Consider the following 25,135-nt stretch of genomic DNA (forward strand, 5'->3'; position numbering starts at 1 on the left):
TCTATCTGCAATAAAAGGCAGAAAACCTAACGCCTTGACTGTTTGCTCAACACAGCAGTACGAGGTCTTTAGAGTATTTCTAGCAGCTCATTCAAATTTAATTATCTTTATTGGTATTTTTATTATCATCTAGAATAGATTATCTCTTTATATTAGTTATTACTCTAATAAAATATTCATATTACATATTTCATATATATTTTACTAACATTTTGCAACCATCTACTCTCATGTTTTTCTTGCTCTCTTCTCTTATGATTGGATTTTAGAATTTCTCTTTCCAATACGGAGGATGCTCTATGTTTAGAGAATATGATAGAATATCTATGGAGTAACTTTTTCCTCCACATAATCTATTTTCAAGATAAAGGATAGAATAAAGTATTTGTTGGGAATGATATTGTAACCCATGTAAGGACAATAGCACCGCGGGCCTAAATACAATTATTATCTCCGTTCTAAAATAAGTGTTCTTTTCTGGTTCAAATTACTCGGAACATTCCACCCAAGATCGACTCTACACCACTAAGAGCAAGACTAATAATATAGCTAGAAAGTTCTTTATAAAATTCTTTGCGGTCTTCTCTTAGCTCACCCATATATTAGTTAGCTATTTATTATTAATACATGATCCACTTGTCTCTCTCACAAAGTTTTTTGATTCTGATGCTCGAGCCAGCTGTAAGTTTACAGCTCGTTTTTTCTATCTCCTCCATCTCAGTATTTAGCCGGATTATGGTACATTATCATGACTACCGATCTATCCACTGCAAGCCGGTGGCGCACCTCTCACGCTCTGCATTCTCGCTGCTTAATTCGCCTAGCCAAAAGATATTTACCGTGGCAAAGCTTAATCTAAACAAAGCCCTGATCACACGTTCCACGTCTCGCACAGCCACCACAAGGTCCACAACACCCCGAGCCGACCGGCCCAACTCCCCGGGAAGCGAGAGGCCGCGCGCGGCGAGGCAGCCGCATGACATCCACATCCGCGTCTACGTCCAAGCGATCCACCACAAAATTCTCAAATCTCAACGGCGCGGCGCGACCCAACCGCAAAGCCGCGCCCGCATTGATGGAGTGGGATAGAAGCCCCCTTCGTTTCCCGGCCCATCATCCGCGCGCGTGTGGACCAGGACGCGCGGGCGGGGAACCGTTGGCCACGGCGCCGCGGCGCGTTATCGCGAGCCTATCCGCGCGCGTGTGGCGAGCCGGGAGGGTGAGGCGCGCGGGTGGCCCGGATCCACCGGCCGAGCCGGGCCACCCACCACCCGGGGCCGCGCCCCGCGAACGACCCATCACCCGTCACGCAGCGGCAGCGCTACCACCATCCTCTCCTCCCCTCCCGCTGTTCGGGGGGACGCTGGTTGTCGGGACGCGGGCGCGCGGGCGTCTATTTGTTGCGGGCGCGGCAGAGACGACGCGTGTGCTTACTATAAGGCGTCGTGCACTTCCCACCCTTACAATGTCGACCGCCGCCGCCGCCGCCGCCGCCCAGAGCTGGTGCTTCGCCACCACCACCCCGCGCTCCCGCGCCACCGTCGTCGCTAGCCTCGCCTCCCCCTCGCCGTCCTCCTCCAACAGCAGCAACCTCCCGGCCCCCTTCCGCCCCAGGCTCATCCGCAACACCCCCGTCTTCGCCGCCCCCGTCGCCCCTGCCGCGGTACGTGCACAATGCGTGGGCGCACCACTGCAGCCGCGCATGCGCATACACACACGCCGCCGCCCGGCCGGCACCTTCGATCTCAACCTGATTTTAACTAACAATGTTGCATATTCATATACGATATAATATAACATGCATGCACCTCCGTGCTGCACGGGTCCGTAGCTAGCATTCCGGTGCAGCTCTAGCTCTACGTACGCACTGCACAGTCTGCACCTGCACGCAACATGTCGTTTGGTTTCATCCATACGTGTGAGCATGGATGCATGTAGCCATGCACCGCACTGTTTATACATCTACGAGTAACGCTGTGTGTCTAATTGTCTGCACCTCGAAATATATAATTTGTTTATGCATCAATCCCAAGCACCATGCAACTCTGCAAATTGCCCGACTTATATGTTCTGCCACCACCGACTCTCAGTTTTCTAAGCTATCATTGAACAGTGTACAGAGAAAAAAAACGCACGTTAATTCTTTAACCAACACTCTGACAGCACATAGTATTACATATTGCCTTTTGTATGCATTTCCACAATTTGTTTCTGTCCATCAACATGCATGTCAACAAACTCTCAATGGAATATTCGGAAGGAAAAGGTCCCAAACAGTTGGCCAATGATACTGTTGATTATAGATAAGGGAATGCTTTGCATAAAAAAAGATTCTCCCAAAAGACTTGAGTGGAATGAAGAAAGCTCCAAGCACATTAAGAAATTAAACATCTAGCGGCTTTTCCCTAAAACGATAAGGTAAAGCCCTACTGGTACCGGGGACAGATAGTGTTCATTTTCGACTTTGTTTCTTTTCTCTCTTGAGGAGAAGTGCATGTCCATGATTTAGCTTTAGTAATGGACGGTCGAGTCACTATCAACTTCGTTTATTTTAACACTTATATATTTCCCCTTATGATTTTTAAAAAAAAAAATTAGTTCTCAGGCACTATGTAGATTGTAGTATCTAACTATATAAAGAAATGCTGAAAAGGCCTAGTTTGGTGTTTTTTCTAGTCTATTTTTATTTCTTCAAAGATTAGAAAGACAATTTCACCATAAATGGTTAAACCCAAAACATTTTTAAGAGCAATTTTATCATCTTTGAAAAAAAATAACAGGAGATACCATATTTTCTAGTATAAAAATCGGTATCTTTAATTACTTGGTACCTTGAGATACTAAATTTTTAGCGTAAAATTTAGCATATAAAGGGACTTAAGCCAAAAAGTTTTTTTAAGAGCAACTCTATCATCCTTGAAAAAATATTAGGAAATATCACATTTTGTAGTGTAAAATTCGGTATCTTCAATTACTTTGTACTTTGATGTACTAAAAATTTAGCATTTAAAGGGACTTTTTTTTAAGGATGACAAGATTTCCAAGTAATAAAAGAAATACTTTGTATGCGCCGATGAAGGTGTAACATGTACTAGCCCTGATTTTTAATGCAGTCAAGGTCAGGCTGATGAAATCCTGAGCTTGACGTTGACCTTACCAAAAATTGTGTGGTTCAAAACCATTCAATACCATTAACTGACGTTAGATGCACAGTTGAGGTGTCAATCAGAAAATCCATCAATTATCCAAAAAAAAAAGGTTTGAAATGCTTTCTTAATTTTCAGGTAAAGGAACTTTCATTAATCAATACCTGCAAGAGGACATTCAACCTGAAATATCTTTTATTTAAAGAGTCATAATGGGGATTTCCATCAATCTTACATGCCGAAATTGTGTAACAGGACCGTTTCCTGCAAAACTCCTGGTTCCCAACAAGCCACAAAATCATATTACAAATAATCAAACCCCGAAATTAAAACTAGCTTGGGATACCGATTTGTCGTCATAAACACACATAACAGGAAGAAGAAACACCTACTTTGTAGGAATATGCCTGTGCTTGCTGTTAAAGGATTAGTAGTGCAGATTAGGGACCAAAAAGCCTTCCCATCTTGTGGCGAAAAGCTAATTGTACCTTGCATGATGTAGCATTAGTAGGGGACCTCTATGCCATTAGTGTTTAGTCAAGTATTATGTGCTAGCAGATAAGGAAGATTCCGTGAAGGAATAGTTGGCCCTTGCAGCTTGCAAAGAGACCTCTCACCTTGCCGGAAACTTACTGTTCCTTTTCAGATCAGCCTGACTCTACCGTCTACTGTGGTGTCCGCACTTCAGACAAGTTATTTTTTGTTTAACTGGGCGCAGATAGATAGTAAAACAGAAAGACTAATTGCTGAGTACTGACAAGATCAGATATGGATTAACGGGCCGAGATTGCGCAAATCCAGCATAGATTGTTGTAGTGTGCTCCCGTAGTTCTGGTAGTGATATAGTTGTTATCAAGCATATGGGACACTATGAAATGGTTCTTGGTCTCGTTTGGAGCTATTGTTTCTTGGATCCTGGAACATGTAGCTGCTCCATGTAGTTTTGGTCACCTGATGCACCAGGCAAAACGGCCCTTGAGATGTGAGGAAGCAGTAGAAAAACTGCCCAACCTGGCAGACAGAGATGATTTGGGTCATCCTCTGTTAACGCTTCCGAGGCCCGAACAGTGCATGCAAATTGTAGCACTTGGATCGCCCAGATAGATGCATCACTGCTGGGTTGATGCAGGGTAAATCTGCATCTGATTAGGTAATCTTCCTTTGTTTTGTAAATAAAGCCACTGTCAGGGTTCGTCTGCATGTGTGACATAGGTTTGGCAAGAAGCTGTCAATGTCTGCAAAGATAGATAGGTGAGGAGAGCCGATCGAATCGAATTTATGAGGTTATGAAGCTGCCACTTTTAATTTCAACTATCAACAATCAGATGCCTCCACAAATCAAAAGAAGCTGCCACTTTTAACTTCAACTATCCTAACGAAGCAATCCTACTCGCACACACAGATCAACCTGAACTTTTTCCTTAGCTCGCGCGCACTTGATTTAATCAGATAAATCCACTCTTCTCAAATAAGAAAGCCGCGTATGCACGCGTGTTGGTAGGTCAGTTACATTTCTGGGATTCAATAATATACTGTAGCTGTCACGAGTCAATTCAAAGGGAAAAAAGAAGAAGAGGAAATGCAATCCTCACGAGTGTCAATAGGTGTATACACTAGCCAGGGGTCGTCGATCATCTGGCTGCATCGACTCGAGAAAAGGCACACGACCATTTCATATGATGACTAACCATATAGTACTCCATTAATTAATCAATCTCTAAATTTCTTAGACATAATAACCCTTATTTTTTCCGCTTTTCCTTGTACTGCTTATGATTAAAAGTTAAATTTTATTTTTTAACTTTAAATTTAAAGTTAATTTTAAGATTTATCTATCATAGTTTATTTTCTAATCTTTGCTTTTAGATCACTAAAAACATATCATGTAAAAGTTTTATCCACAAATTATTTTTTATTTACAAATACCACATATCCTGCATCATGCACCTCCATTTCATACATGTTCCGCAAAAGGAAGAAAAACAAATAACTCAATCATTCGCTGAATCTGAACTGCATACTAAAACAGGGAGGCTATTGCCATTTCGATCGGCCATTTATTTTGTCCGTCCACAAAACCAGCCCTTCCATCCATCCATTGCTGCTAGTATTATCCTGTTTGCTGCTTCAGCTCACCGCGTTCCACGTGGCACATGCAATGTTTTGCTAGTAATCCGGGGAGGCCGAACGACGACCGCCAACGCGCACACACGCAAAAAAAAAAAAGTCAAAAACTAGAGCCGATCGTTTGATCGATCGCTAGGCAAGATGAGCGGCTGCCTCTGCCTCCCCCGCTATAAAAAGGCACCCAACGGGGCGCCATCGCCGCCACCACCACCACCAGCAGAAGCAGCGGCAGCGGCAGCGGCAGCGGCAGCGGCGAATCCGTCCGTAGATTCTTCTTCCTCCTCCCTCACCAACAACCATCCCCCACCCTCCGAGAAGGTCCGTCCCCCTGTCTCCTCCCGCACCATCCATCAATACAGTTACTTGCTCTCATCATCATCATCATATCTTCTTCTACTTCTCTCTCTCTTTCTCTCTATCTCTCTCTCGATTCATCGCTCGATCGATTCGCGGGTGGCTCCTTTTTTGTTGGGCGGGGGGGCAAAAGGGGAGATCCTTTGCATCCACTTTAAGGTCGCCTTTGTGCATGCCTCGCGTGTGCTGGTGTGGGCACAGCGAACCCACAGCGACGCGATATCATCACTCTTCTCTCATGTTTTCGTGTGATGCATCTGGGTGTATAAATTTTTTCATGCGCCTGTGTGTGTTCTTGCTTTTGGGGTTGGGATGACATGTGAGCTGATCGGTGGTTTCTCGGTGTTGCTTGCAGATGGACGCCGCCGTCGACCGCCTCAAGGATGGGTTCGCCAAGTTCAAGACCGAGGTCTTTGAGTAAGCCCCTTCTCCTTCCTCGCCTCGCCGGCCGCTGTTGCTTCCAAGAAAGAGCTGGTTGATCTGACCAAGATTTTGCGGTCACCGCGCGGCGTGAAATTGAGCTGATCATCTCTCTGTCTGTTTGTCTGCTCTGCAGCAAGAAGCCGGAGCTCTTCGAGCCACTCAAGGCCGGACAGGCGCCCAAGGTACGTTGCTCCGTCCATTTCCTGCTCTAAATGTGTTGTTGTCTAGTGACCCCCATGGCCGCTACTACGTCCTCCACCTCGCAGACTTCGTCAGCAAAAGCCACGCCACAACCTTTTACCTCGATCGCCGTGGTAGATTTGGGGATTTCGTGAGCACACGTTGGCCCACAGATTCCCATCGGTCTCCTGGTACTACTAACTTCTAACTTCTTCCCAGGTAGAAAGTACACATCCTTGCAACCTGCAAGCAAGGCAACCTTGTGTTGCCCATCCGGTGTACGCTCTTGCGGTGCCCATAACATGTGGCCATCAAGGTCAAAGTGGACAAAACTCAAAAGGAAGCAACTAGCTAGCCTGTCCAAGTTGCATGGCCAAAGTTATATAAGAGGAATAACAGCTTGTCGCCATTGCGGGCTGGCTGGCTGATCATATACGAGGACTTTGATAAGTATACAGCCAGATTAAAAAAAAGTTGGATTAGATTGCTCCATTTGGCAGGCATGCATAGCACGATCTGTTGATTAGCTCGAGTATTGGTAGGCCAGACAAAGAAGCTGCCGTAGTAGTAGTAGTGGAATCCCCTCATAATGCACGCACCCACCACCAAGAAGACGAGGCTAGCACTAGTAACATGCAAGGATTTCACCGCCCATGCGCATGTGCTCGCCATGTTTTGTGTTCCGGAATCCGGATGTCGCCTTCCTCGTATAGGCTCCCGCAGCACTGTTTGTTCTTTTTTTTTATTGATTTCGTCATTTGGTAACTGCTAATTAAAGTCGTTGATCGAAGCCAGGCCCACGCTACTAGCAGGCCTTGGTCTCGGTTAAGCGTCGTCCTTAACTTTTGGGTAAAAATCTTGGACCGGCAACCTCGCCGAGCGTGTTGAATTTCAGAGTTTCAAAGAGTTGTTGTTAGTCTGAATACGACCATTGCCGTGGGGATACGGCGATGATGGCCATTTAATTTGGCGATATCATCCTCATCATGGCTCTCGCACGGCCTTGTGACCCCACATAAGAACCTTGAACCACAAGTAGTCCTCCTGTTGTTTGTTTACATCAACAGAGAAGAAGCAGTGCCTAAACTAAAGCCTTAATTTGCAGCTTGATCGATAGCTGTAGCATCCACTGTTACAGTAGCTGTACGACATGGCCTGGAGGACATCACACAATTATGCAGGCTTGTGGACCCAGCAATCACGCATTTGTTTGCACGTCTAACTCAACAGCCTTTAACGAAAGTTTAGGCGCATATCCAACCTTTTGCTTACACTAGCACTTTGGCATCTGCCTCGCTAACCTGCAGCACGCATTGATGAACAGGCCACAAAAGTCCAGCAGTTTGCATTACAGCATGCGTATTACAATATACTTTATAATGCAATCTGCTTTTGCCAATTGCCTCTCCCGGAAAATGATGGCCCCCATCCGAAAAAGACGTTAAATCTATATATACGCCGCAACTGACTGCCAGTGCCAGTGCCAGTGCCTGCTGCTGCTGCTTCCGTAATCGATTGGCGCGGCAACTTGCCAAGTCAGTGGGGTCCGATGGCCATGAGCATGTCTCGATGCGTCAGCTCGCGTCTTAATCTAATGCTCGTTCATTTGGCCGTTTTTGTCCTTGCCGGCGTTGTCGCTAGCTAATGGGATCGAGAGTTCACCGCTAATCAGCACGAAACTCCCTATCAGTTAAGTTAGTTCATCGCTAATCAGCACGAAACTCGCTCTCAGTTAGCTCATGGCTAATCGCTACTAGTAGCTAAAAAGTGGTCATGGAACAAAGGTAGACAGGTCAAAAGGCTGGCATCTGGCAGCCTTTGGAGCACGAGTCCTGGGAGAAAAAACTGTCAGATTCCTGTGTGGGGAACTGGGGGGTGTGGGTACTCGGATATGCCTATCAGCATCTGTTGCCTCCTTATCGATAAGAACTGCGGATTATTATTCACCAGCAGGTCCAGCAGCCGCAGGACCGGTGGTGGTGATGATAGTACAGATGCTAATAATATGCTTATTATCAATCTTTTCGTCGTTAAGTTTGATGGCTGTGTAGTAGCCAAATTATTTGTATGGTTTTGTGGCTAATGAACTGACGAGGTGGTCACTGGGACAAAAAAACGCAGTACATGGTGTTCTCGTGCGCCGACTCTCGCGTGTGCCCGTCGGTGACCCTGGGCCTGCAGCCCGGCGAGGCCTTCACCGTCCGCAACATCGCCAACATGGTTCCGGCCTACTGCAAGGTAAACACCACCGGCCCCCCAGCAGCTCGGTCCTACGCGCGCGCATTCGCCGCCGGTCGATTTGTGGCTATTTCGGTCGCCGTGGTTTGCACTGATTTGACATCTCTCGTGTGTGCGTCAACTGCAGATCAAGCACGCCGGCGTCGGGTCGGCCATCGAGTACGCCGTCTGCGCCCTCAAGGTCAACTCTCTCTCTCTCTCTCTCTCTCTAAGATAGTGCAGTGCTCTATTATGTCAACTAGTACCCGTTGCTCTAATTATGCCGGCAACTTCACACACTGGATCAGAGAAAAATATGTTCGTACTGGTTGAGAAAATGGCTGTGACTGACGCCATATGGTGGTATTAGACTTATTTTAGTGATCATCAAAAGGGAAGAATCTTCCCTTCCCCACATAGTCCATGTAGCCGGGCTTATGTAGGGTGCAGCATTCATGGTGAAGGTTGCATTTGCATATGCATATGCATCTTGTCGAATCAAACGGAGAGCATATTTTGTGCCTTTTTGTTTTAATATATTTGGACGGTGTTCATAGTACACTGTACTTCGGAGAAATTTATCTTATGCTATACTCCTACAGCACATGGATGCATAAATTAAGTGTTTACACGATTTGGTCATGAATTGTTAACATGGAATCGATCGAATCTGCAGGTCGAACTCATCGTGGTGATTGGCCACAGCCGCTGCGGTGGTATCAAGGCCCTCCTCTCACTCCAGGACGGAGCACCAGACTCCTTGTAAGTTGCAAAAGAATGGCTTATTTAACTTGGGGGATAATGGGGTAGTACTACTACTGCACTATACTAATAGCAACTTGGGCATAATGGTAGTACATGCAGACAAAATGGCTGGAGAAATCAAAATTTTAGCGTGTCTTGATCGTTGCTGATTGTTTCTGACCTGGGTTTGCCTTTTGACTGGTTTAGCCACTTCGTCGAGGACTGGGTCAGGACCGGCTTCCCCGCCAAGAAGAAGGTTCAGACCGAGCACGCCTCGCTGCCTTTCGATGACCAATGCTCCATCTTGGAGAAGGTACGCGTGTGGTAGCATAGCAACCAACCAACCAACACATCAAAATGTTTCTTTTGACAAATCCAAAAGACCATACAAATGCAGTAGTTACATACCGATTGAGAACCGTCTAAAAACTTGCAGTCAATTTCATCTTTGAATTGACTGGGAGAAGAGATTTCTGTGACCTGATAAAAAACATGGATCTGCTGATCAATCTGCAGGAGGCCGTGAACCAATCCCTGGAGAACCTCAAGACCTACCCGTTCGTGAAGGAGGGGGTGGCCAACGGCACCCTCAAGCTCGTCGGCGGCCACTACGACTTCGTCTCCGGCAAGTTCGACGTATGGGAGGCATAAATCCGACCGTCCGTTGGGTTAGTCAGTTTGACGCCTACGCTTGGCACAAGCACCTGAGGATATCGATCGTCCCCGATCATCATCCATGTGAACGCGTGGAGTGCTGCGTACGTACGTACCTGATGTGAATGCTGTATTAATAATAATAATCATATATATAAGTAACAAGAAAAATATCTCCTCTACTTTTTCCTGACGCGGAGTTGTACTACGTATGATGCATAATTTGATCGCCTTGTGATTAAAAGACATCAGCTATAATTTCTCTCAATAATATTATTATGAAGAGTTTATCTTTTTACTACCTTACCCCTGTAATCTGAAAGCCAAGTACTTTCCCCGTTGTATTTTGCTGTTTTCTGTCTTCTATGATTCTATCAATAAATGGCAGAGCTACCGCCGGTAACCTAAAAAAGGAACTTTTGCGAAAACAATATACCAACAGTGTATACCGCCAGTCTAAACAATCCAAAGGTATATATTTGATTTTCCACTTAATTAGATTGCATTATAAAACTTGATTGAAGGGGCAAAATTTGTGTAATTCACCATTACATGAAATTTGACACCAAAAGTGCCGTAGTCTCTTATTAGGAGCAATTTTACCATTATTGAGAAGAAGCACCGTGAGGTACCACACCTTTCTTTCATGAGCCCCACTATGGTGCTCTCTATTGGCAAATGAATCTGGACACTGATCTAATTTTATTTGAGGATTTAGATCTATTTTCTACTACCACCTCGATGGTAGTAGAAACACGGAGGTGCATAATGATAAAAAAAATGGCACGGTGTGTTAAAATCGTATTTTTCCTCTCTTCGAAAGGATATGTCGTCAAGTATGTGCTACAAAGCGGTATGATCTGATGAATGGATAAAACCCTCTTATGAAAAATTTATAAAATCCTAAATACCAATATCACCCATAATCAATGAGTTAACAAAGTACTAAAACACCCTTATAAATCAATAGCCAAGATCTATTCTATTGGTAGTATTATACTACCAGTAGAGAGCACCATGTTGTTTGTAAAATTTGGTTCAAATACTTTGTATTTGAAGTATACAAGTTTTGAATGCCAATTTTAATATCTAGAGATGTTTTTTAAGACCGTAAAATTGTCCATTTGGCGTCAGACATCTCCAGGTTGTACTGATTTCACCATTGGGTTAACGCTAAATCATGAGATTACTAAAATATTAATTTTTGATACATCGAGGTATCAAAATTTATATTCTTTCTTATGAATAATTTTATTATACATAAGGAAGTATCTTGAGGTATTAAAAATTTATATTTAAAATTTTAGTACATCAAGGTATAAAGTAACTGAAGACACAAATTTTAAGTTAGAAAATGCCGTACCTCATGGTATCTTATCAAGAAGGTTAAATTTGCTTGCATTATATACTACCAATATATATAGCAGTATATTGTACTGTAAAAGTACTTGAAAAAAAAACATCGCCTGTTCACCAATAATATGAGTTGCACAAATCACCATCACATGATTCATTCTCAGTGGTTCTGTAAACTTAACTGAATAGTTTGCTGTTGTTTGAGAAATGTAAATAAATTCAAGACACATGATGGTTTATGACAATTGTAGGTTACAGTTATATCACGGTTCATATCAACTGTTTCACATCAATATCGTCTTTTACAAATTGATTGAATGATATACATTTCCATGACTCCATCATAACACGTTGTCAACTTCAACATTATATATCAAAGTCGTGAAACAATATTAATCTATCGAATTATTGACATGTGTTTAGTGCCTTAGTTGTCGAATGCCATTAGTCATCTAGAATAGTCTATATATAGCACATATGATGCTCCACTATGGACTGTTAGTCTATTACTCCGCCATGTTGATAGGAACTAATATATTACTGTGTCTGTTTCGAAATGTTTGACACCGTTGACTTTTTAATATACGTTTGACCATTCGTCTTATTTAAAAAATTTACATAATTACTAATTATTTTTATATCATTTTATTTATTATTAAGTATACTTTTAAGCATATATATAAATATATAAATTTAAATATTTTATAAAAAAATTGAATAAAACAAATGATCAAACGTGTATAAAAAAGTCAACGGTATCAAACATTTAGGGACGGAGGGAGTAGTTGCTTGATGGAGGCAATGTAACATTTGCATGGTTGAAAACAGATCTTGATCTTGAGTGGATCCCATAATGTTTACTTCTACATCGCTTCAAGTGATAACATTCAATAACCATCTCAAAAGCCATCGTGCTCTGCAGATTAATGGGAGAATTGGCTGCAACTTCAGACAAGTGCTAATCAGCACGCACTCCCCTGGACTAACCGCTCTCTGATGCACGTTTGTTTTCTCTGCTATAATTTTGATTTTGTAGGTATATTTCACGTGCGGTTAAGTAGTATATTGTGTGCAAAAAATTATATACAAAAGTTCATTATATGTTCTTTCTTAAACCAAATTTATTTTTTAGTTATTAATTCAGTTGTTTATATTCTTAAATACCACCTATGTTTCAAAATATATATACTTTTATAGTAGCGGTAAGTCGAGTATTTAAAATTTAATCAATAGCAAATAGAAAACAATCGAAACAATTGATCACATAAGAGTGACGTTACTAGGTTTACCATTAAACCAACTATCATAATATCCATCACCTAAAGTTTAGCACTTAGGGCAGTTTCTTTTGGGCTATTTGGGATGAGATACCACACCGTATTTGGTGAACTACGATTCTCAAATTACTAAACTATATATTATTTTAAAAATCATAAAGAAATTATTAATAAAATAATATAAATCTGTCTTTCAAGTTTACTTAATTATTTATGCATTCATAATCTATCTTGTGCGGCGAATAACCGTGCCTAAAACATGTTGCCTTAAGGTCAAAATCCTTTAACTGAATGAAGGGACGAAAGTTTTATACAATATAGCATTTATGTTTCGATAAAGAGGGTCTTGTAAGAGGACCTAGGCCACGTTCGGTTATGCAGGAGGTAAGTTAACTTACCCAAAATGAAAAACAGACTAATAGATTAGTACATAATTAATTAATTAGTAATTATTAAAAAAATATGAAATAAATTAATATGATTTATTAAAACAACTTTCGTATAGAAAATTTTTACCAAAAATACACCGTTTAGCAGTTTGGGAAGCGTGCGCACGGAAAATGAGGGAATAAGTTAACTAAGGGGGAGCAAACGAACGCGGCCTAAGTACTAGTGAAAGTGTGAAACGGCTTGTAAACAGTATGCGATTTTTATATACATGTTCTTGTATCAATCTAAAAAAAGACTAAGATAAAAAAAACAATAGAAAACTCTAAATTCATATTTTAAAATATAAATGGTTTATAAGCACGAGGAAAAAAATTAGGGGCATACCCCGCTTCTACTGGAAGAAGAACAGAGTGTGTTCTAAATTTTACCAGCATCCGTCCCCGAAAATAAGAGAAAGTTCATTACCTTCCGTCCGATCGCCATTGCGGACTTCCCTTCCCGGCCGGAATCCGCCGCCGCGCCTGTCGCCATGTCCGGCTGCTGCCGCCGCCGCCTCAGCCAGACCTACGGCCCTACCCGCCCTCGTTACTCCTCCTCGGCTGCCGGCGGCCTCGGCCGCACCAGCCCTCCCTCAACCCCACTCCCCTTCGGAATTGATCTCCCACGCACCGGTCGCCGCCCACCCCAGACTCCCCGCAGGCCGGAGCTACATCTGGGGGAACAGGCGAAAGCCCGAACCCCATCGGGAGCCAGCGGGCTAGCGCGCTCTTGATTTATGTCGATGACGGCCACCACCCCGCGGCGGCGGCGCCGTATACCGGTACAACATTTATCTAGGGTATCTGACGTTCTATCCGCAACCTATTTAAACCCACTCAAACCTACACGGTTTCGGTGATAAATACCGTAAATTTAGGGAAGGGATCTGTTGCGATCGAAGAGGTAGAGTCCCAGTGATTTTCGGATTTCACCCGCGGGCTTATCCGTTTCGTCGCTATACGTATGCAAAGATAAGTCAGGAGTAGCCTCTTCTTCTTGTTCGTTGGGCACCGATCGTCTGTCTCATCGTGTTACCCGCCAGGCACGGTGAAGGGATCGATCTCCATTGAAGATGGGCGCCTTGTGCTGCTGCTTCCCGGTGGTCTATGAACCCTGGAGGGAGGAGCCGATGCACCCTAGCAGATAACCACTCGTCCAGCACAGCCCGGAGCCTACCACGCCATACCAACCACCGTCACCTCCGTTTATCACGTACACTGACAAGGTTGATTTCTCCTTCTCATTGTCTGTCGAATCGTCTTGATTAGGATCTTGGGTATGCTGCGCCTCTTGTTGTTGTTGTTGCTAATGGTCAACCACTGCCGTGTTGGCTGCTTGATTCTTGCAGGGCATGAATGCTGTCGAGCGCTTCAAGACTGGGTTTGAGAATTTCAGGAGTACCATATACGAGTATTTTCTGACTCCCTGAGATTTCGACGGTGTGTTTAATATGACCTTGTGCTAAATTGAATCTATGCTTCGCAGGGAGAAGCACGAGATGTTTGAGGCACTCAAGGCTAGTCACTCCCCTAAGGTATAGTACCCATTACCATCAGATTGATAGTTTGATACATGGATGATAAAGCCTATATTTGTTCCTTCAGGCATGCTTAGAATGTACTGATTTAATGTTCTGTCTCTGCTAAGCATTATGTCATTAGGAAATGTTCAATGGTAGAGCCTATTATAGGCTCTTATCTCAAGCCACGTCAGCAACAAGAGTCTATTTTATAATGATACGTACAAAGATAAAGTCAGGTGTGGTTTCTTTATTAATACAATAAAATATTTTTTTATTACCCTAGTTTTTTTATATACCCTCATGCAAGAAAGTTTCATTAAATAAATACTAAGAGACGACTCTAAGTTGTTGCCATACATGATAACTGTTTTTCTCTCTCCTTCTCTATCTTTTCTCTATGTCATCAAATTTACTTACGTGGCGATTGAGAGAGTCAGATAATAAAGGCATGTTCGATAATAAAGGCATGTTCAAAGGTAGAGCCCGTTATGGGCTCTATCTAAAGCCACGTCAGCAACAAGAGTCTATTTTATAATGATATAATGATACGTGCAAAGATAGAGTCAGGTGTGGTTTCTTCATTAATACAATAAAATGTTTTTTATTAAGCTAGTTTTCTTTTTATACATTCTCATACAAGAAAGTTTCCTTTAATAAATGCTAAGAGTCGACTCTAAAGCGTTGCCATGCATGGTAACAACTTTTCTCTCTCCTTCCCTCTCTTTTCTCCACATCACCAAATTTGCTTACGTGGCGATTTAGAGAGTCAGCTAATAGACACATTTGTATGTGCCCTAAGCACCTTTGTACGTGCCCTTGGGGTGCAAATTGTGCGCTTTCCTTTTGTGGGTTGAGGTCACTCGATTTAAGGAAATCTGATGCTCGTTAGCATTATGACCATTGAGCAATATATATTGATATAAGGAAAATTAGATGGCAAAATTTTCATCTTCAATATAAGGGCATATGGGGAGTAGAAATATATGATTTCTGATTCTGTAGAGTAGGTTCCCACAAAAAGGTTCTAAATTGACATCACAGGTTTTTGAGAAGATGCCTTCTTTAGTTGCTCCGGAAGACTAGTTCAACAGCTCTGAGTGATTTGGAGATATATGATTCACTTTTGATTTTGATATAATTATTTCCATTTTGTTTCTCCTTGATTTTGCCTGGCTTAAGTGTTCTCTTTTGCAGTTCATGGTTTTCTCCTGTGCTGACTCACGTGTATGCCCAACCCTGACCTTCGGCCTAAAACCCGGTGAGGCCTTCACTGTGCGTAATATTGCCGGTCTGGTTCCATCCTATGACAAGGTTCATGTTTATGTATTTTATATCTTGTCTTTTTTTCATGTACTAGTTAATAACTTTGGCCTGGGCATTTCAGGTGTAAGTTGCTAAGCACAATGTTTTCATGTTGATTGCAGACAAGGCAATGCAGCATTGGATCAGCCATTGAGTTTGCTGTTGTTGTCCTCAAGGTCACGTCTTCTGAAGTTTTAATGTCCATCTAATCATTTTTTTTGGGTTTATGGATATAACCACCTTATGATATTTGAGATAAGTAAGAGCGTGGATATAGTAGCATCACCTGCAATAGAGGCTCATCCCTGTTATGTCAAAGTCACAAGCCTAACTGGTGCACTGATAAAGTGATAATTGGATAAGATATTACCCAATTTTGTATAATATGAAAATCCTTTGTTTGGAGGAGAATAATTCTTGCTTCAATTAGCCTTTCTATTTTTTGGTAGACGTTATCCCATAGAAGTAAAGAAGAATCTTGCATCCATGTGTAGGCTATGTCTTTCATTTGGAAAGTCTCTGTTAAATGTAAATGGGTTTATCATTAAGCTTTGTTGGAGTCTTTGGGTTCACTGGCTTGCTACTGAATTTGTATGCACAAACAAAGTACTCCTGATATTAACTTCTGTTTTGCATTTCCAAACAGTACGTAGTTTGCATCTTTTAGAAGAACAATTTTTTGTGCAATAACCATTGTACGGTCCACTTCCATATTGCGAATAATAGGATTTGTAAAATTCATCATGTGTTATGGTTGTTCAGGTTATAGCTGTTATGTGGGGTTGTCTTATAGAGCTGTACTCTGCTAGCTGTATTATTCTAATTTTAAAGTGTCCAAATGGATATGGAACAAATCCAATCTAAAATAGTTTTGGTGAACCAACACATTCGCCATAGTACCAGTTACTGTAACAAAGATTCTATTCTCCTGTCCATTAAAGACCAATGTTGATAGACATCCATTTGGCAGGTTGAGTGTATCATTGTGATAGGTCATAGCCGCTGTGGTGGAATCAGGGAACTCCGCTCTCTGATGGAAGACAGACCTAGCACCTTGTAAGTGAACGTATCCATAATTGTTCAAATTTGTTATGCGCTGAAAGCAGTCGAAGGGATTCAGTCATTCAGATAAGGCTCCATTTGGATATCCGGGATGAATTTTGTCCCATTTTCACCCAAAAAAGGCAAAAGAAAAGAATATTTAAAAGGCAGATTCTCTAAGCAGTCATAATTGTTGGATTAATTTCTGTTTATATTACTAGCTTCTTTTACCACCCCTTTTTTGCCAGCTCATTTTTTTATTGTTTTTGTTGGATTACCTAGCGACTTCATTGATGATTGGGTCAAGATTGGTCTGGTTGCGAAGAAGAAGGTAGAGAGAGAAAACATGCTATTGCCTTTTGACGACCAATGCACAGTGCTGGAAAAGGTATGATTTCTTGGACCAACATTTTGTTTCCAGTAAAAGTGAATCGCGCGCGTTCTGATTAACTTTCACTGCTTTGACTCACTGGTTGATTTCCCTCTACCGAACAACCCTTGGAAAATTTCCACACACGATAGGGTTAATTATTAGTTGCTGATCAGATAACACACTAACATTTCTTCGTTTCTAAATGCTGTGCAGGAAGTCGTCAATTTGTCACTCAGAAACCTGCAGTCCTATCCGTTTGTCAAGGAAAGATTAGACAAGGGAACAGTGAATGATCGGTGCCCGCTACGACTTTGTCGACGGAAGCTTCGAGATGTGGGATCCTTGAAAAGTAGTTGTTTTTCAAGTTATAAGATATTTTGTTTTTTTCTATATTTATCTATTAATCAATGTATATGTTACATATGTATATGTCTAGGTTTAATACTATTTATATAAATTTAGAGAAAATCAAGACCTCTTAATAGTTGTTTGTACTTTTAACTCGTAGTTGCGTAGGAGTACCTCCTCTGATTGTACTTTCAACTCATAGTAGTAGAGGAGAATGAGGTAAGCTGTGATAGCACTACAAAGGCTTTGTAAATAATGTTGTAATCTTATAGCAAAGTTTGTGGATTCGGAACTTAGGCGTTACTACGTCGGGCCAATGCACATTGACATTGAGCAAAGCGGGCCAAAATTCCCTCACGCGGAGGCATGCCTGTCAGCGCGCGGTGCACGCTGCTTTTGAATAGTTCCAAGACCCATCCATTTGTTGAACAAAGAGGACCGCTAGAGCACGAAATACTGTCCGAGTGACACTGTATGACTCTAATGACATCTCTCCCCACTCATTAGGGCTCAGCTCCCACATTGCAAGGGAGCACAAGACCTTTGAGACACAGTAACTAGAAATGTTTTCTAGTGTGTAATTTAGTCCACATGACTTTACATACATTATTAAGTTTCTAACACCATTAGTCCATTACAGTGTTCTGTGTTTTGTATACATGTAACATATTACTATCTTTGTTTTATATCATAAGACTTTCTAGCCTTGTCTAAATTCATCAATTGATAAGTTTATATAATTTATATATATGTCTAGATTTATTAACATCCATATAAATTTAGGTAAGACTAGAAAGTCTTACATTATAAAATGAAGGGAGTATCGTAGGCTGCATTCGAAGTTAGCAACGACCACCAGGCAAATCAAATCACATAAAACGAGAAAATCCATTAGTATATGATTAATTACATATTAACTTTTACAAACGTGAAAAATAAATTAATTTGATTTTTTAAACAGCTTTCATATATATATTTTAAAAATATCCCGCTTAGCAGTTTGGAAAACGTGCGCATGAAAAATGAAGTAAAAGTTTTACTTGGTCACTTGCGAATGCAACCATAGTAGCTAGATGCCCGACCTCGTAATAGTGTTCGCACGACTTCCCATTCACACCCATGTATATTTCTCAAATTAGTTGTTTATAAAAAGAAGAGATTTGCTCCGGTTCAACAGAAAATACCTCGAGATACCAAATCATTTTTCATAATTGGATCTAGCTAAGTAGGATGTGTACTGTTAGATCCAACGATCAAAAACGATTTGATACCGCGAGGTACCAGTATCTCAAGGTACTTTTTATTAGACTGTAAAATTGCTCTAAAAAATAAATAATGTTCTCTAGAACAGCGTGTCTGATCTCATACGCGTCCACTTATTTGCAACAAACATGTAATGGGAAATCTACGCGAGAAGAGCTAGCATACACAGTAGGCTGTCTCCGCACCCCACAGCCAGAGCCTCAATCAGACCATGCGGCGGAAGAGATTGTCCATGGAGATGAGCGCGGTGGCGGCCAGCGCGAGGAAGCCAAGGAACGACTGCCACACCGCGTTGTTGATCTTCGTGTTGAGTGGCTCCTTGCCGAACGCCGCCGTCGACGAGGCCGACATGAGGAGGTACGCCAACACCTTCAGCCAAACCGAAAAAAAAAACACAAACCTCTGCCTCCGCTTTGCAGTGGCGCATGTTGAACTGAAGAACTGATGGATGGTTCAGAATTCAGAGAGGAAAAGAAAAAGAAAATGAAGAAGCGATGGATTAATGTAGGAGTACTGGGTTAGAGTGGGCTTGCCTGATCCAGGAAGAGGCTGACGCAGTAGATCATTGGGTGCCGAGGAGCAAACCTTGGCGAAACGAGGCGGTGGATTTCGACGATTGCTTGCGCGGTCGAGTAGATGCAGACTACCATATTCACACCGACAGCGTACCTGCCATAGTGAAGCCAAGACTATAAATTCAGATAAACTGTTTTTCTGTTATGAACTTATATAGCGTCAACTATATTCAGTCTGAATTTTAAATCTATTTCTGGAAAAAGGGTTGACTTAGGGGTGAAAAAAATCAAACAACATATTAATAAATAAAAAATAATTTGTGAATAACTTGTTTACATACGTGTTCTTATCGATCTAAGAGCCAAAACTAAAAAATAAACTACGATAAAAAAATCTCTAAAATCAACTCAAAATTTAAGGCTGAAAATTCAAATTTTGGTTTATAAGCGTAAGCTATCAGAAGCAAAAATATGGGCGTGTTGGTTTCTTGATATTCTCACCCTTATTAAATTTTGGTGTCACTAAATTTTGTAGGGTAACATATTTTATCATTTGCTACACTACCAAAATTTGGAGTAGTTCTGAAAAATAACACTATTAGAAATATTACCAAAACTTGGTGAGACTAAAACCAAACATACCCAGCACTACCAAAACTTGATGATGCCAAAATATGCACTGTGCATAGTGCTACTGCTAAAAAAAATCAATTTTCAACTTGTATATGTCAAATTTAAACATGCATGTTTGAATAGTATACCATATAAAAACTTTCCCATATAATCATGCATTGATGCGTTTGAGCGCAGCCAGCGTATGTGTCAGCGGGGCGGCAGGCATATATCAAGTTACTCTCTCCATAAATACTTTTATTATTATGTATAGCAATTTTTAGACAAATTATCAGTGAAGAGAAATAACTATAGTATCCTGCATTAAAACTCTTAGTTATCTTTAGTTCTGTATGCTTAAGCTTGGTTAGCTATAACCCATAGAAATAAAGTTTGGATTTGTGGGATAAATGGTGAACGTCAGAAATAAGATCTTCGCTAGGACAGACAGAAAGTTTTTTCTAGAAAAGTGTCAGGATGCAGGAAAGGAAACAATTTTAAACCCTGAAGGATGTCTCCTCGTAAGGTGCATATCATGTTATCAAAAAGTTCTTTAAAAAAATTAAGAACATAGATTAAGGTCCTATTTCTTTCGGCTTAAGATTATTATAATCTAGATTATTGAGTTAGATTATTATAAGCTAGATTATTATAATCTGTAGTAGAATAAGTTGTAAGTTGTTTCTTTCCTAGATTATTAGAGCGCAGATTATTGGGTTTGTAAGTCTAAAGATGGATTGGGATAGCATGGTGGGTACTTTTTCATCCAATAAATTAGAAAAAGCTCACCTAAATAAGCTTATCAGATTATAGTAAGCTGGGCTCCAGATTATAATAAGCTACTTCAATAAGTTGTATGTTTCTTTCAGCTTACTTCCAATAATCTAGATTATAATAATCTCAAGCTGAAAGAAACAGGGCCTAATATGAGATATATCATTTCACAAATATGCAAGTTCAAATAGGTCTTATAAAAATTATGTATGCTATTTAAAATTTAAAATTAATTTGTTATTTTTGTTATAAATTATAGAAGCCATATTTGACTTTGCATGTTTGTGAAATAATATATCTCATACTAATTTATCTTTATTTTTAAAAAATAATAACTATTTGAATAATATGCAATGGACAAGGAGGTACCCCCTGAGTTTGTTAGGGCTCTGAACTTCAAATCCTAACTCCAAACTCTAACTCTAGTTAGAGTTGCTCCTATAGAGCTGGAGAGCAGATCAAAACTATTTGACTAGATTAGTCTACTCTAGAACTCATAAAAAAAGATACATAGTAGATTAACAATAATACCCTTGTGGATTATGTGTTGTCATGATTAAGTCATAATTTAATTATGTTTATTTTTCATGTAATTAAATATTGATTATTTTCCTTTTAAATTTGAACGACACAACTGTATGGTTACAAAATACTATATGATAGTTAACACACAACAATGTTTAGTAATATTATATAGTAGTATTGTCATAAATATAAATGAAATGAGCACAAAATAATATGCTATGGTATAAATCTATTGTTCCGCGAGCACGGCCAGCGAGTCCTACGTGCGCCGTCACCGCGACAAACCACCCTACGCTTCTCGTACGGAGGGAGACGGAGAGAGAATAGATTAGTATATGAGTGGCAGATTTGAGTAATCACAAGAAAATAATAAAGGACAATGAGTCTTTTGGCATGGAGTAGAGCTGTAGAGTAGCAAAAACTCAACTCCACCTATATAGTTCATTTTTAGGAGGAGCTCCACCAACTCCGCTCCAAAAAAAGCTGCTCCTAAAAAATTAGAATTTATACCATTTGGCTTAACTCTAGCTCTAGGTAAGTTGAGTCGAGTGGTGCCAAATGGGCCCAAACTCCCCTCATGCTTCACTGCTCAAGTATGCTATGCTAAATATGTTGATTAGTGAATGCATATGCATACTATATAAATATATAAATAACTAGTATCGTGGTCCGCGCAGACTGCGCGCGGCTAACTTTGTTATGAAATTTCTTATATAATATCAAATATAGTTTCATATTATATTATAAAATATAAATACTAAAGTGGCAATATAGTTTTAAACTCGGACCTAACTTAGGTCAAACTTTTATATTTAATGTTTCACGTAAAGTAAAAGAGTGACTTCTTTTGTATTATCTTAATAATATAATAAATCTAAGAATAATACTACAGAGTTGTACAAAATTTATGGCATAATATCTCTTCTTCCATTCATCTTCTTCAATCACATATTTTTCATTTATATTACTTATTTGTATTGTTCATAATATGTTCAAATAACATTACGTTTACTTATAAAATAAATTAAATATTTTTAGGCATATGAGATTTTTTTGTTTAATCTTGCACGAGATCTTCGTAGGGATCGAATGACAGCAGCTCTGATTAAAAAAACCCCTAATTTTTTCCCCTTTCCTAGTCCGATTCCAAAAAAATAGGCAAAATTTGCTACAGGGTATAAAAAAACACGTAATTAGTTGTTGGACACCGTAAGATCATGAATTTGCTGCAGGGCACCACAAAATAGGACCACGTAATTCTAAAAATATAAAATTGGCCGGAGTGCCCTATAGCTAATTACCACACTTTTGTGGTGCCCTGCAGTAAGTTCTTGATCTTACGGTGTGCAACAGTTAATTATGCGTTTTCGATGCTCATAGCAAATTTTACCAAAAAAATATTATCTTTTCTTTTTTATCTCCTATTTTTCTTCAACGGCTCGATCCAAAAAAAACCAAAATTCCTTCTCAATCACGTTCTTTCCCTCCTAGCTTGTCCGATCCAAAATAATCAATCCCATTCTTTCCTCCTTGTCCCATCCAAAAAATCAACCATTTTATTTTCTTTTCTTTTTTTCTCTTATTTTCCTTCAATTAATGTAGGATTTTTTAGCCTGTCAGAGTAAACGTGGTGGCTACTTTTCCTATTTATATACATAATAGATAGATAAGGAGTTGTTTAGTTTGCAAAATTTTTAAAAAAAACATCACATCAAATTTTTGAACACATATCTAAAGTATTAATCGTAGTCTAATTACAAAATAAATTTCAGAGTCCGTCTGTAAATCGCGAGACGAATCTTTTAAGTCTAATTAATCCGTTATTAGTACATGTTGGTTACTGTAGCACTTATGACTAATCATGCACTAATTAGTCTTAAATAAATTCTCTTATGATTTCTTACATAACTATGCAATTAGTTTTTTGATTCATCTATGTTTAATGCTTTATTTAGATGTTCAAAGATTCGATATAATGTTTTTGGAGAAACTTTTTTGAACTAAAAAAGGCCTAAATGTGCGAGTTTTCTAAGCCAACAGGCAAATGATCATGCATTAACCTGTAGTACTGTTCGTAGAGGTCGTAGCGGTCGCTGTCCCATCCGGACGTGCGGACGCTGGCAATGAGCACGAAGGCCGCCAGGCTTAGCACCGCCGTCGCCACCCGAAGCGCCGCCGACAGCGTCCTCCTTTCCCCCGCCGCCACGTCTGGCGGAACCTCTGGGACGTTGTCCTCGGCGGGTGCCTCGACCACCTCCGGCTCCGGGTCGTCTTCGTTGGCGGGTGGCGGCGGCGCTGCCTCGGGGTTCTTGTCGAACTCCTGGGCCTGCTCGACGTAGTTGCGCATGCGTGGCGTGACATAGGGCCCCGTGGTGTCGGCTTCCCCCTTGACGGTGTCGCGCTGGAGGTCGTGGGAGGTGAGCGTGGAGGCGGCGCAGAGGCGGCCCTCTGTCATGTAGAGGCGCCACTCCTCCATGAACCTCCGCAGCTTCTGCAGCTCCTCCAGGAGCTTGGCCAGCATCGGGTTCGCCTGGTCGAGGTTGTTCTCCAGCGCTCTCTGCGCCGCCTCCAGCTTGTACTGCGCATTCTCCATGTCGTTGGCCTCGGCCATCTTGGTGGCCTCCCTGATCAAGTCTGCGTAGTGCTGCCGGGCCAGCTCGGTCTCCACCGGCCGTGGCTTCGTGTCGGCGCCTGGCGCGCTCCACGTACGGTGTACGGTGATCAGATCGGGGTTGGAGGTCACCTGCTGGGTCTGGAAGGTGAACCTGTAATGGGCCATGCCGACGTTGGCATCGTGCTGGCGGGAGGCGGTCTTGTCGCCGAGCGCGAGGTAGACGATGACCCTGCGCACCTCTGAGCTGTAGAGGGTGCCGAAGCTGACGGTGACGGAGGAGCTGTCGCCGGAAATGTCGGTCCGCGGGTAGGCCCCGCGTCCACCCTCTTGATGGTGGCCTCGCCCTGGAACCGCGTGACGGTGAGCTCGAGGTCCTGGGCGACGATGTTGAGGAGGCCGCCCAGGATCTAGGAGAAGGACCCTGTGAGGTTGGCGCTGCCGGCGACGTAGTTGTACGTCCCGCCAAGGCTCTTCCGCGCGATCGCTTCCATTAAGTCGGGGTCGTGGTGCGTGCCGAAGCCAAGGGTGTAGACGGGCACGTTTTTGAGCTCGACGTCTTTTGCGTCGCCGCCGCGGGTCTGCATGCCGTCGGACATGAGCATGACGTTGACGGCGCGGCCGGCTGTTAGCCTTCGGTCGTTGACAACACTGAGGCCGGTCTCGAGGCCGGCCTTCATGTTGGTCGTCCCGTCGGTCACAAGGCCGTCCACGAGGGCCTTGAGTTCGTCCCGGGCGGACTCCGTGACGAAGCGCAGCGGGCAGAGGCGAGCGGCGTTGTCGGAGAAGGTGACGATGCTGAGGCGGTCGTCGAGGCCGCTGAGCTTGTGGATGACGAAGTGCAGGGCTGACTTCACCTTGGCGAGCCCGTCACCTCCCATGCTGCCGCTGACGTCGATGACGGCGACGAGGTCCAGGCCTGCCCTGTCGGCGAAGGAGGAGATGCCCTTGAGCTCGAGCATCACCTCCAGCTCGTTGGGGGCCAGGGACGCGACGGGGTTATGGTACTTGACAAGACGCACTTGCATCACCGGTAGGCGCTTGTTCCCCATCTAAATAGTCATAAAAAAATACAAAAAAGTTTAAGAAAATAGTTTAATATGAGTTATATCACTCTATCAACATACAAGTTTAAATTCATTTTCTACAAGTTGTAGCAAAAATAACAAAAATAATTATGAATATGAGTATAGTTTGTTTCAGTTTTTTGTTTTTTTTCTACAACTTGTAGAAGTTAAATTTAAATTTGCATGTTTTCCGAGTGATATAACTCATATTAATCTATCTTGTCAATTTTTCATATTTTTAATGATTATTTAGATGACATGCAAACACATGCTAA

At 41.8% G+C, this 25,135-nt stretch overlaps 2 protein-coding genes and 1 pseudogene across 3 annotated transcripts; 2 read left to right on the forward strand and 1 right to left on the reverse strand.

The window, feature by feature from the left end:
- Window positions 1–1,376: 1,376 nt before the first annotated feature.
- On the forward strand, window positions 1,377–10,146 carry LOC102701309 (carbonic anhydrase, chloroplastic). 2 transcript variants are annotated; one of them, XM_015842198.2, is made up of 8 exons: window positions 1,377–1,663; window positions 5,983–6,044; window positions 6,184–6,232; window positions 8,352–8,468; window positions 8,596–8,649; window positions 9,124–9,209; window positions 9,399–9,504; window positions 9,708–10,146. In XM_015842198.2, exons 1-8 carry the CDS (start codon window positions 1,466–1,468, stop codon window positions 9,840–9,842), a joined length of 807 nt encoding a protein of 268 aa, XP_015697684.1. In that variant the 5' UTR covers window positions 1,377–1,465; the 3' UTR covers window positions 9,843–10,146. The 2 variants fall into 2 exon arrangements, with proteins under 2 accessions (XP_015697684.1, XP_015697689.1); XM_015842203.2 differs by lacking the exon at window positions 1,377–1,663 and adding an exon at window positions 5,083–5,591.
- A 3,092-nt stretch (window positions 10,147–13,238) lies between these two features.
- On the forward strand, window positions 13,239–17,583 carry LOC107304284 (annotated as a pseudogene).
- A 1,377-nt stretch (window positions 17,584–18,960) lies between these two features.
- LOC121054930 (uncharacterized protein sll0103-like) lies at window positions 18,961–24,845 on the reverse strand. The gene is given in 4 exon segments (XM_040525987.1): window positions 18,961–19,125; window positions 19,290–19,425; window positions 23,243–24,107; window positions 24,110–24,845. Coding segments are annotated over 4 exon segments (1,902 nt in total).
- Window positions 24,846–25,135: the final 290 nt, after the last annotated feature.

Source organism: Oryza brachyantha, chromosome 1, assembly GCF_000231095.2.
Source record: "Oryza brachyantha chromosome 1, ObraRS2, whole genome shotgun sequence".
Classification (NCBI taxonomy): Eukaryota; Viridiplantae; Streptophyta; class Magnoliopsida; order Poales; family Poaceae; genus Oryza; species Oryza brachyantha.

Bases quoted from the DNA above. Each gene is read 5' to 3' on its own strand.
- LOC102701309 (XM_015842198.2), top strand. From the start codon at position 1,466: ATGTCGACCGCCGCCGCCGCCGCCGCCGCCCAGAGCTGGTGCTTCGCC. The intron at 6,045-6,183 runs GTAAGCCCCTTC...TCTGCTCTGCAG, and splicing joins TTCAAGACCGAGGTCTTTGA to CAAGAAGCCGGAGCTCTTCG. The intron at 9,505-9,707 runs GTACGCGTGTGG...ATCAATCTGCAG, and splicing joins AATGCTCCATCTTGGAGAAG to GAGGCCGTGAACCAATCCCT.